The following is a 15,056-nucleotide window of genomic DNA, read 5'->3' as shown; positions in this document are numbered from 1 at the left end:
CAGCTTCCCAGCCCCCAACATGTACTGATACATGGGATTCTTCCTCCCTAGATGCAGGACCCTCCACTTGCCCTTGCTGGAGCTCATAAGGAAGCTCCACTTTCTCCCTAATGCACACCCCAGTGATGGGAGCACAGAAGTGCCCACTCATCTCCAGGCTGGCAAAGAGGTGGCTTGTAACCAAGACTCCCAAATACTCCTCCCCATTTCCCAGCCTTGGGCTTACAACTCATAGGCTGAGCCTGCTTTCCTCCTGGGACAAGTGTGGTCATCAGTCAACATTTTTAAGTTACCTTGAGCTTCTGAGCCAGATGTACCAATCTCAAGGCTGAGCAGAGAGACAACCACCAGACAAATGAGGACAGTAGGTCAAGCAAGGGTTTGTCATGTTTTAATGACATTGATCTTTGGTGTTTCCCTCGTTAGCACTCACGCTCTCCCCGTCCTTCCTCCACAAGTCTGCTAGGGATGGAGAGTTACAAACGAAAAGGAAAATCACATTTGAGACTAAAAACAAAATATCAGAGCCTTGATTTCTCCACTAGAAACTACATGTACAAGGTCAAGATTTCACATGCAACACCTTACATCACAGACTCATACCTCACATCCTGGCCTGGAGCTGAAAGACATTTCCTGCCCCCTGCCAAGGAGATGTAGCTCAGTCCTGGCACCATGAAACCACCGGGATGGCTCATTTATGTCAATGTTGGCACAGCTGAGAACACTCTTGCATGAACCACATCCTGACTAGAGAGCAGTGGCCCCTATCCCTCTATCCATCTCTACAGCAGCTCTGCATAGGTTCCTGCCAAGTACTAAGCTAATTCTCTAAAAAGGAAAGATCCCCACCAGCAAGCAGATCCCGAGCCATGCAGGTTTTGGCAAAGCCCAGCTCTTCCCAGGAAAGACTACAGCGCAGGTAGGACGGGTCTCAGAACACCACACTGAGGGGGGAGCAACATTGTGCCACGGTCCGGGACTGTGGCCTGGAAGACTCCTCCACTCCAGCAATGGAGCTGGAGCGTCACACCCAGGTTTGCCCATCCAGTAGGACTGCCTGTCTCTAGAAGGATGCTGCAGGCCCCCTTCCCTTTCTTCACTCTGCTGATCAGCTCCTGGGCATAAAAGGGCAGGAAAAAAGAAAGAAGGTTTATCAAGAGTGACACTGACTGAGTTACAGGGTTAGGGCTGAGCTCAGGGGATCCCATGGGGCTTTGAAATCTGCATGATGTGCAGCCAACTATGGTTCATATTCCTCTTCACTCGCTGGCAGTGGAAATACTGAAGTTACATATGCTTTCTTCCCCATGGCTTCCCATGCAGTCCTTACCCCTTCCCACTCACCCAGGATAGAGAAGCTTTCTGAACTACCAGCACCCTGTCAGAGCCACACGTCCCTATTCTTCCAACTCCTGGCCAGCTGTGAGGTATAGGTCTCTGCTGAGCAGTACAAGGGTAGCACCAACACACAATTCAATCTCTACCTGTTCCGTGACTCCCCACTGGTGCTGTCATTATTATAGAAGGTGGTACTGTCAGGAAGATGGTTATTATTAGTTAGGTCACTGTATTCAATTGGTCCCTCAGTGTCCATGGAGGACTGGGCCTGCTCTGGCAGGTCCAGATCACCAGCGCTTTGTCCTTCATTCCCACCAAGGGCTGTCCGTGGGCTCAGGCCATGCTCTGACACCTGCATAGACTCTGAAAGGATCCGTCCCTCCAGCTCAGCTGCCAGCTGCTGTGAGGTGGACTGCTGTGCTGATGTGCCCTCAGCTATAGTGGACTCGGCACCAGTCTGAGAGCTACGGTGGATCCGGTGGCTCACGATGATGTTGTTCCCAAAGCCGCCCATGGATGCCATGGTGGTGCTCTGCTCCCGCTGGACCACGGCAGTCATGCCACCTTCTGCCATCAGCCTTTGGATCCTGCTCAGGGCATCCTCCCCACTGGCCCCATATTCTGGGCCTTCACCTGTAAAAGAAAGCAGAAGCAATTTTGATGCACAAAGCAGACTGCTACATGGAGAGAAAGCATGTTGGGGAGATGCACTGCAGAGTGCTGCGACAGAAGGCGGGGTTTGCTCCGGAGCAAGTCTAACAGCTTTCAGTGAAGTGCCAAACAAAGGCACTGAAACCTGTCAACAAGTTCTTAGCCGTTTCCACAGGTACTCCTCATGAACACACATGTCCAAGCCTAGAGGAGCAGCTCTTCTCTAGCCATACAGGTGGGGAAAGAAGAGGAGTCAGATAGAGTGTGTTCGGTCACACCTGCAGAGGCATCCAGCCAACTCCACAGGGGCAAGAAGAAAAACCTCATTTTGCACTGCAGTAAGCCAAACATTTTATCATGATGTTAGAGAGTGCTGTGGCTTTTCCTGCTTCACCTGCTTGAGCACACCCTAGGCAGATGACATGATGGCAATCTCCCCAGTATCAAGAGCAGAAAGCAGGTACAGAACAGTCTGTCCTTCTACATCAGCTATGATCCAGGAAAAAACAAGTGTGTAGGCTCCTGCTCTCCTTGACTGGTATCTTCTGAAGAACGAAAAACCATGTCTTAAGATCTAGAGCCTTTGCCTACTCCATCTCCAAGCCTTTCCCTCACAGTCAGGCTGTACCGAGCTCAGAGAGAACCACTGCCAAATGCTTTGGCTGCTGAAGACTGCTTTTGAAAAACAAAATTTCACAGGAAAATAGTCCACATAGGTGATAAACCCACCCGGCAGTAAAGTCCTGCTCAGTTCTGTTTCCCAGCATACTCCTTTTGCTACAAACCCTGCCCAGACCATTTCGGGGAAAACAATCTGTAATCATGAACTGCCAGAATCATTCCACAGTGGGATCCTGGCAATTCTTATTAAAGAGATAAATCTCACTCTCAGCTCCATGAAGCTATCGCAGTGCTGATTAGAAGAGCAGGAGAAAGCCACGAGCTTGCCTGGCACCAAGGAAATGAACACAAATGTCAACAAGGCTAGATGTAGGCAGCACAAACACAATCAAACCCAAAATGTCACGCTGACTAGGAAGACAAAGTCTCTTGAGGAGGTAGGGTGGAGATCTTGTATCCAACCTAGGAACAGGGATATTCAACAGTTTACACCATGGCACCTTGGAGATGGTATATTTTTTAGAGCACGAGGGTTAAAGCTGTTAACAGGTTATGCACACAGTCAGTGACAGCTTATTCCCTTCCTCACAGACTCAGCGGTACTTGCATCAAACCCCACTACAGGGTATGGTTAATTTAATCTTCAAGCAAGCCTGGTGACATACTGCCCTGCTAGAGAAACACTAAGGGCAAATTTAATTCTCACAAGCAAAGTAAGTCCCTTTCTGCTAGGAATGCAGTTAGCCTGCTGTATCCACTCTAAGCACACCAATTACACAGCTCCTTGGCTAGAGCATCAGTGAGGCCACACAGACACCAGTAACCACATGAGAATCTGGAGCAAAGCATAGAGGAGTGAGCAGAGTGCCCTCTGGGCAGAGATTGACCCACAGCTCTAGCAGAGAAATCCTGTTCAGGATGCAGCTGATGCACGAACTAGGAACCTGGCTGACCAGCACAAAGGCAGCTATTAAACTGGAAACTTCAGTGTGGAAAACATGCACACCAGGGGATATTGAAGCATTAACCATGAGCAGAAATGGAAGTTTTAAGAAGCAAAGGTTTGGATTCAGCCACTACTTTATTCTGAGGGCACAGCTGTAAGCACTCTGTTAAGAACCATCTAGCCAGACCAGAGAGGAGCCTGAAAAGCAAAGATGTGCAACCTAGTTTAGAGACGTGCCAGCCAGCCCTATCTACACAAGTCCTGGAACAGCAGATACTGTGCTCCTGACAGACCACTTACTATAAATGAGTCCAATACAGGAGCACTGGAACAGCAAATCAGCAAGGATCCCCAGCCAGTGCTCCTCAGCATTATAAACATGTGCTTCACCAGAGGAGTCCATGCAGGCAGCGCACACCACAGCACCTCCTGCTCTTCCCTGCCCCTTAATTACCATGTGCAAGAACTGGATTGCCAGCTGAGGCAGCTGCTTGCTGAGAAAACAGGCAAAGTCTGATGCCACAGCAGATATCAGGAAGTTACAAGCCTTCAGATAATGAGCAGAGAGATACAGCAATTTTGTAAATTCCAGAAAGACAGCTTGCTAAGGGCCAGAAGAGAGCCTCACTATTCAAGCAACCAACAAACACCTCTGTTTTGGGGCTTGTCCTTCCCTTGCCCCCATGAGGTTTCAACAATGACTATGGCTGACTGGTTCAGAGCAAAGCTTCTTATGCAATTTGCCTTGAGCTGAGCTGCAGCACAGATTCACATACAGCCCATTTCGACTGCCTGGTGACTCCCACACACGTCCTTTCACCAGGCTGTCAATGCAGTCTACAGCAGTACTCGGAGCAAGTGAAATAAGCTGACTTCCATTTGGTGGAGGTTCACAGTGTGCACACAGCAAGGTACTCAAAACAACAGCAATGCCACAAATCCTGCACCTCAGACTGCTACAAGTCTCAACCTGCTGCAGTGGCCAAACCCCATTCCCTGCACCACCAGAAACCACGTGCTCCTGACACTCTTTTCAGACTCCAAAGGGCTTAGGCACGTCCAGAGCGTGAACCTCGGCTTGTGCAGGAGTAGGCCAAGTGACAGCACATCTAATTCTCCATATGGAGAATGCAATTATTCTTCACTCATTTTATGCTCAAAACCACATTCTGATCTCCCAGGCTGTGTAAATTCCTTTATTTTAAGCTCTCATTCTTCTAAGATTACACAAAAATCACCCAAAGAACTATAGCTACAACCTAGAAGACTGAGCTAAGCAGCTCCAGCACCAGTATGTGAAGTACCAGTATAAGCATAACACTTGATGGCTGATCCTCCACCTAGGCTGCCCCTGTATCAGAATCCATCACAGAGCAGGAAGCAATCTTGAGGGACAGTCTCCAATTTTTTCAAGACAGGGACACAAGTTCTGTGCTTTACAGAACAGAAAAGCATCACCCATGGCTCCCTTCCACAATGAAAGTGTGTCCACATAGCTGTGTTCCCTTAAACTTTTCTATTCTTACAGAAGTGACATCTCTGGAGGTCCACAACCCCATCTATCCTAAACACAAAACATTACTCTTGAGAGTAATTATCCCAAAGACCAGTGGATTTCTGTCAGTCTAGCCACCTGGCTCCAACATAGAACAAAATGCTCTCTAATACCCCTGTCTTTTGAAGTCTTCTGCTGCACTGCTCCAGCAAGTCGAGAATTTGCCACAGAAGACTACAAAAGCAAAACACCTGGCAAAGCTTCAACAGACCTGGGCATGAGACAGAGGCATTTCTGCTCTTAAAATGGTCTCTGAAGTACTTACCAGGAAGCCAGACTTATTTATTGCTGGGCATAGACAGCTCACACCTGATAAAAAACAAACCCTCCAAGGAAGCAAGGATGAGATCAGGCTCCTCTGTGGCTGTTCAATGTACTGACAGCACTCTTGATTTTTCCTTCTATTTTCAGCTTTCCTCTTTCTAAAACCAGCAGTAGTTAGTAGCCAGGCTTGCAAATAAAGCTTCAAAATTAGAACTAATAGCAAGCATTGCAAAGCTACTCAAGTCTTTAGAGAACATGGAATAATAGCTCTGAGGTGTGAGCTGACCCACTAATTCAGATGCTTGAAGATAAAAATATCAGCATTTTAAAATGGATTCACTCCTTGCATAGGAAAAGGGAGGGTCACAGCACAGCTATGAATAATCACATCTCTCTTAGTGCCAGAAGAAATACTACCAGTTACCTTTCTCCCCAGCCAAGCTCAGAAGCATGTTCCTATTTCCATTGGGATAGCTAATCCAAACAACTCCACACACATCAAGAAAGGCAGAAGTGCTTTGACTTACAAAAGCTTTCTTAGCAGTATCTCGCTTGGGTGATTCATATGAGTGAAAATCAGTTTTGTAATAAGAGGTTAGAAGTAGCCCCCACGATTCAATCCCAAGAGGATCAGGTACTTGGGGCAGCTCACTGCCTTCTGCGTCTAGAACCTCATTTCCATTTCTTTGGTAGTGCTTTGCAGAGGGCTTTAAAGAGAAACTCAGATTTGCAATTCGACAGGATATGTGACACACATTTTACAGATGGACAGGCAGATGAAAGGCTAAGGGATCTACCCACGTTTCTACTTGGAGAACAAGAGGCAAATCTGAAAGCTGATTCCCAGCGTCCTGATTCCCATTGCCACATTAATCGCACAACTGATAGGAGCATTGCAAGAACCTGCTCAGCTACTGCAAAACAACATAGAGTCAGAGAATCATTAAGGTTGGAAAAGTCCTCTAAGATCCTCAAGTCCAACTGTTAACCCAACAGTACCATGACCATGTCCTCAAGTGCCATGGCTACCTGTTTTTTCAATGGCTCTGAGGATAGTGACTCCACCACCTCCATGGGCAGCCTGTTCCAATGCCTCACCACTCCTGTCAGTAAAGATTTTTTTCCTACTAGCAAATCTAAACCTCCCCTGGTGCAACTTGAGACTATTTCCTTTTGTCCTAACATGTTTCTTTTTAGCACTGGTGAGGGTTGGCTCCCCAGTCAGGGGGACAGCATATTTCTGCCCAAGCAACCCCACAGAACCCATCTCTCATGTGTCAGATTAAGTGCAGGCAAGCACTCCTTTGGCATCCTCAGGATGCTTTCCTCACATGAAGGAAGTTTCATCTGTCTTTTCACACTTTGATCAGACTGAATCCCACAAGCCCAAGCCCTCATTTTACAACCCTCGTTCCTCTTTCAAAACTATCTGCTGCCACTTCTGAAAGCAGTTGGATGGGCAGCAGTTATTTGTACTGGCTGGTGAGAAACACTCCAGCCTAGCAGGCTCAGAACTGGTTATGGTATGACAACAGCCAATATGTCGCTCCCTCAAAGGCAGGCAAAGTAGCAATGCACTGACAGCAAGCCTTCTGATGGCTATACTCAGTAGCTTCTAACATGTGCCTACTCATACAAGAAACACTGAGCTAGCTAGTTGAATTTTAAGCCCTGAAGACAATGCAGATGATAGGAACTGAGGTGAAATTGCCTTTCAGTTATTTCCATCGCACTTTTTTTTTCCAGTGTGGGCTGGCTTGCTTCTTTTTTTTTCTTTTTAAGAAACTGGATTACCTGAAAGATGTATTATGTCAATAGCCAGGGCACAGCATAGATGCCACAACCAAAGAAGTGTCCTGAAGCTCTGAAAAGGCTTTTTTCCCCTCAGCCTGCAGTCCCTGACAGCTACTGCCACTTGCACCCTACTCCACAGATCCAGCAGCCTGAACAAGCGGCAGCCACAGCCTGATCCAGTCTGGACTGGGAATTACAATTTCTAAAGGTTAAAGCTTTGGGTCATTAAATCTCATTAGGAATTTGTGTTGTTTTAGAAATTACTTTTAATTTGCCAGATGGATCCCTCCCCTGTCAAGCCTGCCCATTTGCAAGGGAAAGGGTAACATAACTCCCAATGGATTGCTTCTAGAGTGCCTCAAAGTGACAACTCCATCACAATTTCCACTATGTTTGCCAGCTAAAAATGAAGAAGACAACTGCAGCACTGGTTTAGTGATTTCTTGGTACCTCTCCCAGTTTTCTCTCAACTCCAGTTTCCTTCAGTTGATGTATGGCTTGCAAGTAGAGTTCACAAGGCAGCTATCAAACCACTGCAGAACAAAACTATACAGACAGTAGAAGGATTCACTTCTAATAAAGTCATCATATACTCATTCCTCCAAAGGAGGTAGAAAGATAATCAGAACAGCAAAGTCCCTGCAGAGCTTTGCATGAGAAAAGGAAACTATTTATACCCACACAGAGCTTAATTAGATTTCTGATGCAATTCTGCATACTTTTCTTCTTTTTTTTTTTGGCACAGTAAGCATATATCTGTAAGAAACTCCCTGAGCCAGTATTGCCCATGACAGCAGGGCTGACAGGACACAGGACAAAAATCCACTCTTGGGGGTAGTACCACCTCTTCTTTTACTGCCTTATCATTTTTTTTAAACATTGAAGGATAGTTTGGAGTTCTCCCTCCTCCTATTTTGTTTGTTTCTTTCCTTCCCCACCTCCCCATCATGATGAGGGGATAACTAAACTACTTTCCTTTACATTACTCAGAATCCCATCTGATTTATCCATTCTGCTGCTCATAATACTGTTAAGCCTGTAAGTAGTGATTTACATCTTCAAAGCCCCACACAAAACACTAATTAATCTTCACAGCCCCTGGTGTACTGTACTATGGGAAGATTTATTCCCATTTGGTAGATGATTAATAATTTGCCTGAAGTCACACACATTAGTGGTAGCACAATTTCTTTTTTTCCTTTTTCTTTTTCCTCTCTTTATGCCTCTGACATCTAGATCTTGCTGATAGGAATCACTGTTTCCTTTTCAACAGGCAAAGAGTTATGGTAGATACAGTGGGCAAATTAACCATGGGAAAAGCAGCACAGCACCTAATCTAGCCCACATGAACACACTGCATGAGCATCACTAGAGGTTATGATGCTGGAAATACAGTAACCTTAATTCAGCAAGCAGTGCAATGGGGCTCAAGTGTCATGTGAAGCATGAAGACTCTCAGATGAACCAGAGCACTGATATCACAAGTTCCTGGCTGAGCTGTTGGTAACAGCAGCTGAAAATTTCTCTTTCTGCTTCATGACAGGTCCTTGTACTCTTCCTCTGTCATGGACTACAGAGGTTTCCTGGATTCTACATGCTCCTGATAGTTCACCTCTTGACAGCCCTCTGCTTTGAGCTTTCTTTGCACAGAGATTTCCACTGAGGATGTAACTAGCCTAAGAACCGATCAACTACAAGGTGAACCGCTTAGCTCATCTCCAGCACTTACATCCATACTGGAGTAACTTGTGTGCTCTGAAGGGCCTTACACAGTAGACTACAATGTAACAGTCCATTTTGCAGGGGAGGGCACTTGCAAGGAGACATGCACTAAGCCAGCACCTGAGCCAAAAATCACACCAGATTTGGAACCCACAAATCTTCGAAGCAAGAAAGACAGACACAGAGAAGTCTCTCTCCTAGACTTGTTATCTACACTCCTTTTCTTCCAAATGCTTTGCTCTTTTATAAAGATACTCTGCACAAAGCACTGGTAAAGGACTTCACCAATTCATTAATGGTCTTGTTAAAAGCCATGATCCAGATCTAGAAATGTAAAGGTTAGTCAGGAAAAACAAGATAATGAAACCTTCAGATGACTGCAGAACAGCTGCAGAGAGAAGCAGCACTGTAGAACTCCACTGGTTCAACAGAGCAGGAAAAGACTCTCAAGCCTGCAGCAACAGCCACCATGGCTTTGTTGCAGGAAGGTCCCAGCCTGTAACCTGTCTGCATACCACATTCAGTGGAAGAACCACAAGTTCAGCATTTGCCCAGACATCTCATGTTCCAGCCTTATTCACATGCCCTCAACTGTACTAAGCTTCCAGAGGGGTCAATCCCAGCTCTGCTGAGATAGGCAGATGGGAAATCCTACACGTCAGGAATTTGCCACAAGTCTGAAGAGAAGAGCCGAGATCAGAGAAGCACAAAACCTTGTCACACATGCTGGATGATGCGTAACAGTAACTGTGACAGAGTGACATGCCAAAAAAGCATCTTTCAGAGTGACAAGAGCACAAGTATACAGGCACAAACAAGCATGTCATGGGCTGCTTCCCGAAGCCAGTGGCTTCATTAAGAGACAACATCTCCAAAACTGTTTCCTTGATTTTCTCACTCTTCCTCAAGCCTTTACTGCCCGATTTCTTCCTAGCCAGGACTCCAGAGTTGGATTCACTAACAATGCTACAACAGCACAGAGAGAAGCCTGGATGAAACAAGCAAGCTTTCAAATGATAGGTGATTTTACCATTATGTAGGAATTGCATGCCAGCTGCTTCCAGCTTTTTACATGTTGGTAAGTTTTCTTTGACTGGATAACACTACAGACGTTTTGAATCACTGTGCTGGACACTCATGACAGCCTTCACTGGTCAAACTAAACACAGTATTTGCACCTGCTTCGTGAGAAGCGATTTACAGTATTTTAGTTTGTATCTAGATGCTAAGCTCGTGAATCCTGCACAGCTTTTAGATGCAGAGGTTGGTAGGACAAAGGAAAGCTCTAACAAAGAGGTAGAAAGGATTACTTTTAGCAGTTTGCAGCCTTACTGATGGTTAGTGTTCAGGAGATTTGTGAGAAGTAAAGACAGTACAGCTGATTCTACAGTGACCTAGAGAAGAGATCATTTTGCCCTCTAAAATCATGTCAAAAGGACAACTCTATTCATGCAGACAGATGCTCACTTTGCATCACTACATGCAAACTAGGCTGGAGAAATCTTTGCAGAAGGTGTAACAGAAACATCCAAATGCATTGGTAGGATGGGGAACTCCTCACTCACCCAGTAAGCTCCGTAATCGATAAATCATTGCTTGAGCTCCTACCTTCCCCAGTCCCTGCAGAGGCGGATTCCTGCTCCTGTACCTCCCTCTCTGTCTGGGTCTCGGCATTCTGCAGCTGAGGTGCCAGGGTCTGGGTGCCCTGTGAAGTCACAGAGGTTGGGGGGTTGCGGGGCTGTAGGCCTATGGCATTCATCAGGCCCATGTCCCTGTCTGTCCTCCATGTGGCTCTGCTGGTTCTGAAAAGAGAGAAAACCGAATGAGATCGTGAGCACTAGAGTCCATGTGCCCCAAGACTGAAGCATTCTTCTGAGCCTCTTCCTCTCTCCACTCCAAGCAGGCACCTGGTAGCCACCATTCAGATGGGGCTGGAGGGAACTGAGACCTGAACTTACTTACACACACTCCCCTCTACCCTTCCAGCCTCCACCAGTTGTTCTCTTGAGCATTTAACCAATAGTATCTTACAGTCCACTCACCCTTCCACAGAGGCAGCATGTCTGATAGGCACAGACAGATATCTCTGCAGCATCACTAAGCCTGCAGCACAACTCTGTCTTGAGGTCACCGAGTTGAGCAGGCAACACTACATGCAGTGCAGCACCATAAACACATATACGACCTTCCTCTGCATACTGGCAGGGCAGTTTGAACTCCCAAGGACACAGTCTGGACCTCCCAGTTGTCAGCATCACACATGAATGCACTCCAGCAGGCATTTCTGCCTGTTCCAGTCGGACAAGAGAATTTCTCTGTTCTCAAGAGCAAACAAGAAGAACAGCCTCAAGGCTCATTAGCTGCTTCCCCACACTGAATAGTTGAAGGGTAGAAGGCTACAAGAGCTGCATCTTGACAATGCTTGAATGCTCTTTCCAAAACTGACCTCTGGCTGTAAGTGCTGGGAATAGTAAAGAGATTCTAGGAAAGACTGCCTCATTCACAACCTTTTTTTTTATAAGGTTTTGAAACCTGCCACACTTTTCTTCCTCTCTCTTTGTGGTAGTTCATTCTTGAGCAGTGTTTCTGCCTCCAAGCTGCTCCTAAGCTCATCATACAAGATTGATATGTACTGTCAATAAATGTGAGTAGTGGCAATATGCACTCACATGGCAGAGTAAACAATCTGTGTTGCTTGTTTTTCACTCTCAACCAGTCCAAGGCTGCAGGACAGCACAGACACTACCCTCTACACCAGCTACTAATTTACTTTGAGTTCCTGGAGTTGATAATTCAGAAACAAGACTGCTGCCCCTTTGCTGAGTGTAGCTGGCCTAAGGAAAAGTGCTCTTCACTGGGACAAGAAACGAGGGACAGCAGCATCACCCTTGTGTTTAGCGTCAGGAATGTCTGCATCACTGGACAGACTGGATAAAGCATCTAAGAGTGCTGTGAAGGGATTGAGTTTTGTTTTTAGAGCTTTTCTGCTGAGAAAAAACAACTGTCCCATGGCCAGAAATCAAAGGGGTGAAAATCAGCCACTAGGACTGCCCAATAGATTTGAACTCATCTCTGTCAAACCAGCTCCCATGTTCTTCAGTTGCTCACCCAAGGCCATCTACTTTGCATGATGTTTTTGATGCATCAAGACCCTCCCTCCCACAGCTTGCTCAAGGACATCACTGAGACCATGGGTGCCACATGTACTTCGCTATCACTGGCAGGATTTTGGGGCACTGAATGTCAACTGGAAATAGGCTGGGTGGCCCAACCAGGCAGTGTCAGAGATGGAGAAATTGCTTAAAGCTGCCAGAGCTAAGGGAGTGAAGAAGAAGTGCTGTGATCAGATGTAACAAAAGCAGCACAAAGAGTCAGATCTTTCTAACTCACACCCAGGAGACTCACCCAGGCCGCTCAGTGCTCCTGCTGCTGGAATGCACAGTGAAGACATTCTCATTCAACTGGTCCCAGTGGTACTCAACTCCAGAGTTTAAGGCCCTTGAAACACCAAAGAAGGAAAACTGTTAGTAAGGCAGGACACCATTCCAGCCAGTGCACATGACATCCCCATGACACAAAGGGCAGTGTTGATTTCCACCCCAGGGAAACTGCAGGCATAGCTCAGTTCACATTTTAGTTAAAAGAGCCCACTATCATAAACAGCCTGGCAAAAGCAGAGCACTGAATTAGCCATTCTGCTCTGGAATATTCCATTTACTTCCATTCAATATTTAGCACTGAGCCACAGCAACAGGAGCAGAGAGGTTTTCAGGAAATGAAGACATACAACTGTGTGTATAAAATCAGGTTACCCTAACTCCGAGTGACTAAAGAAAGAATTAGAATGGGAAGGCCAAATCTCTCTCTGGTGCCTGCCAGCATTTCCTGCACTAGGTAACGCTAAGTAAAACATTGTTCCTATTGGATGTTCAGTTTCTTTGCAAATGGTTCTCATTCTACCTATAAATAAATCTCTATTCATCCCTCCCTGAGAGTCACTGTGGAGCAAGGCAGATGCAGGGAATATCTGAACGCATTTTTTACAAAACAGTTTGCACTGAATCAACTACCTCCATGGCCAAAATGCCCACAACTCTAAAGCTAATGCTACCAAGTTTAACAGAGCAGCTGATGCTTTGGAAGCCTTTCACAGTGCATCTCCCCAAAAGATTCATGAGGCCAGAATGGGCTATCAGAGAAAGAGGCAAGGTTAACAGTGTACAGCTAATCACAGAATTAACCAGGTTGGAAAAGACCTTAGAGATCCTCAAGTCCAACCTATCACCTAACAACATCTAATTAATTAAAACATGGCACCAAGTGCCACATCCAGACTCCTTTTAAATACTTTAAATGCTTTCAGTCTCTTTTTAAATACTTTTCCACCACCTCCCCAGGCAGCCCATTCCAATGTCAATCACTCCTCCTGTGAAGAACTTCTTCCTAACATCCAGCCTAAACCTGCCTTGGTTCAGTTAGAGGCTGTGTCCTCTTGTTCTGTCTCTGGTTGCCTGGGAGAACAGACCAACCCCCACCTGCCTACAACCTCCTTTCAGGTAGGTGTAGAGGGCAATAAGGTCTCCCCTGAGCCTTCTCTTCTGCAGGCTGCACACCCCCAGCTCCCTCAGCCACTCTTCACAGGGCTGTGCTTCAGCTCCCTCACCAGCCTTGGTGCCCTTCTCTGGACATGTTCCAGCACCTCAACATCTTTCTTAAATTGAGGGGCTCAGAACTGGACACAGCACTCAAGGTGTGGCCTAACCAGTGCTGAGTACAGGGGCAGGAGAACTTTCCTTATCTTGCTGGCCACACTATTCCTGATACAGGCCAGGATGCCACTGGCCTTCTTGGCCACCTGGGCACACAGCTGGCTCATGTTCATCTGTAAACCAGCACCCCCACATCCCTCTCTGCCTTGCTGCTCTGCAGCCACTCTGTCCCCAGTCTGTAGCACTGCATGGGATTGTTGTGGCCAATGTGCAGAACCCAGCACTTGGACTTGTTAAAACTCATGGCGCTGGACTGTGCCCATCTGTACAGCCTGTCCAGGTCCCTCTGCAGAGCCCTCCTACCCTCTAACAGATTGATGCTTGCTCCCAATTTGGTGTCATCTGCATATTTACTAATGTTGGACTCAATCCCCTCATCCAGATCATCAATGAAGATATTAAACAGGACTGGGCCCAGCACTGATCTCTGGGGCACACCACTAGTGGCTAGCCACCAACTGGATGTGGCACCATTCACTACCACTCTCTGTGCCCAGCCATCCAGCCAGTTCTTAACCCAGCACAGAGTGCCCCTGTCCCAGCTGTGGGCTGCCAGTTTGGCCAGGAGTTTGCTATGGCAGACAGTGTCAAAGGCCATGCTGAAGTCCAGGTAGACTACATCCACAGTCTTCCACACATCCACCAGGCAGGTCACCTGGTCGTAAAAGGAGATCACTGCTGCTGAAGACTACATGCAGTCTCAGAAACTACACCACCATAAAGCTGTAAGTGTGCCTCCTACTACTTCAAAGGCTCAACAGCTCTCAGACTAGAGAAGGATAAGAGCAAATCCTGGTTACTCTGTGCAACAGCAAAATGTCAGGGGACAGGCACATGCTGTGAAGTCCAAGGCAGTAAGGACATCTCCCACTTACTGCTAAGACTCACCTCCAGAAGCACTACGGACTGCAACGGCATGGAAGAGACTTTCTGTACAGGGTTTTGGCATGCCATGCAGAAACAGCAGCTCCCTGTGAGCTGGCCCAGGAGTTTCAAAACAGTACTGAGTACCACTACATGGCTGCTGCACTGCAGAGCTGCCCCTGATGGTGTTCGGCAGAGCGGTAAGAGTACTGCGCAGTACTGACCATAAGCCAAGTGAATCACAGAATGCCATAGGGGCTGGAAGGGACCTCGAAAGCTCATCCAGTCCAAACCCCCTGCCAGAGCAGGATCATACAGGAATGTGTCCAGGTGGGTCTTGAATATATCCAGGGAGGGCGACTCCACAACAGCCCTGGGCAGCGTGTTCCAGTGTCCTGCCACTGTCACAGTGAAAAAATCCCTCCTGATGTTTACAGGAGACTTCCTATGCCTCAGCTTCCGCCCACTGCCCCTTGTCCTGTCAGCAGGTATCAGTGAGCAGAGCCTGGCTCCATCCTCCTGGCACTCA

At 46.9% G+C, this 15,056-nt stretch overlaps 1 protein-coding gene across 2 annotated transcripts in view; it reads right to left on the bottom strand.

The window, feature by feature from the left end:
- Positions 1-375: 375 nt before the first annotated feature.
- Positions 376-15,056, bottom strand: part of AMBRA1 (autophagy and beclin 1 regulator 1) — a 142,235-nt gene continuing 127,554 nt past the window's right edge. For both annotated transcript variants that reach the window (XM_064145311.1, XM_064145320.1), the window contains exons 16-18: positions 12,300-12,392; positions 10,503-10,696; positions 376-1,974 (exon numbers count right to left, since the gene is read on the bottom strand). In XM_064145311.1, coding sequence (XP_064001381.1) covers positions 1,484-1,974; positions 10,503-10,696; positions 12,300-12,392 — 778 coding nt within the window. In that variant the 3' untranslated portion in view covers positions 376-1,483. The remainder of the gene's footprint in view (positions 1,975-10,502; positions 10,697-12,299; positions 12,393-15,056) is intronic.

This window comes from Pogoniulus pusillus, chromosome 1, assembly GCF_015220805.1.
Source record: "Pogoniulus pusillus isolate bPogPus1 chromosome 1, bPogPus1.pri, whole genome shotgun sequence".
Classification (NCBI taxonomy): Eukaryota; Metazoa; Chordata; class Aves; order Piciformes; family Lybiidae; genus Pogoniulus; species Pogoniulus pusillus.
The sequence above is the reverse complement of the archived record's forward strand: the minus strand, read 5'-3'. Positions and strand labels throughout refer to the sequence as shown.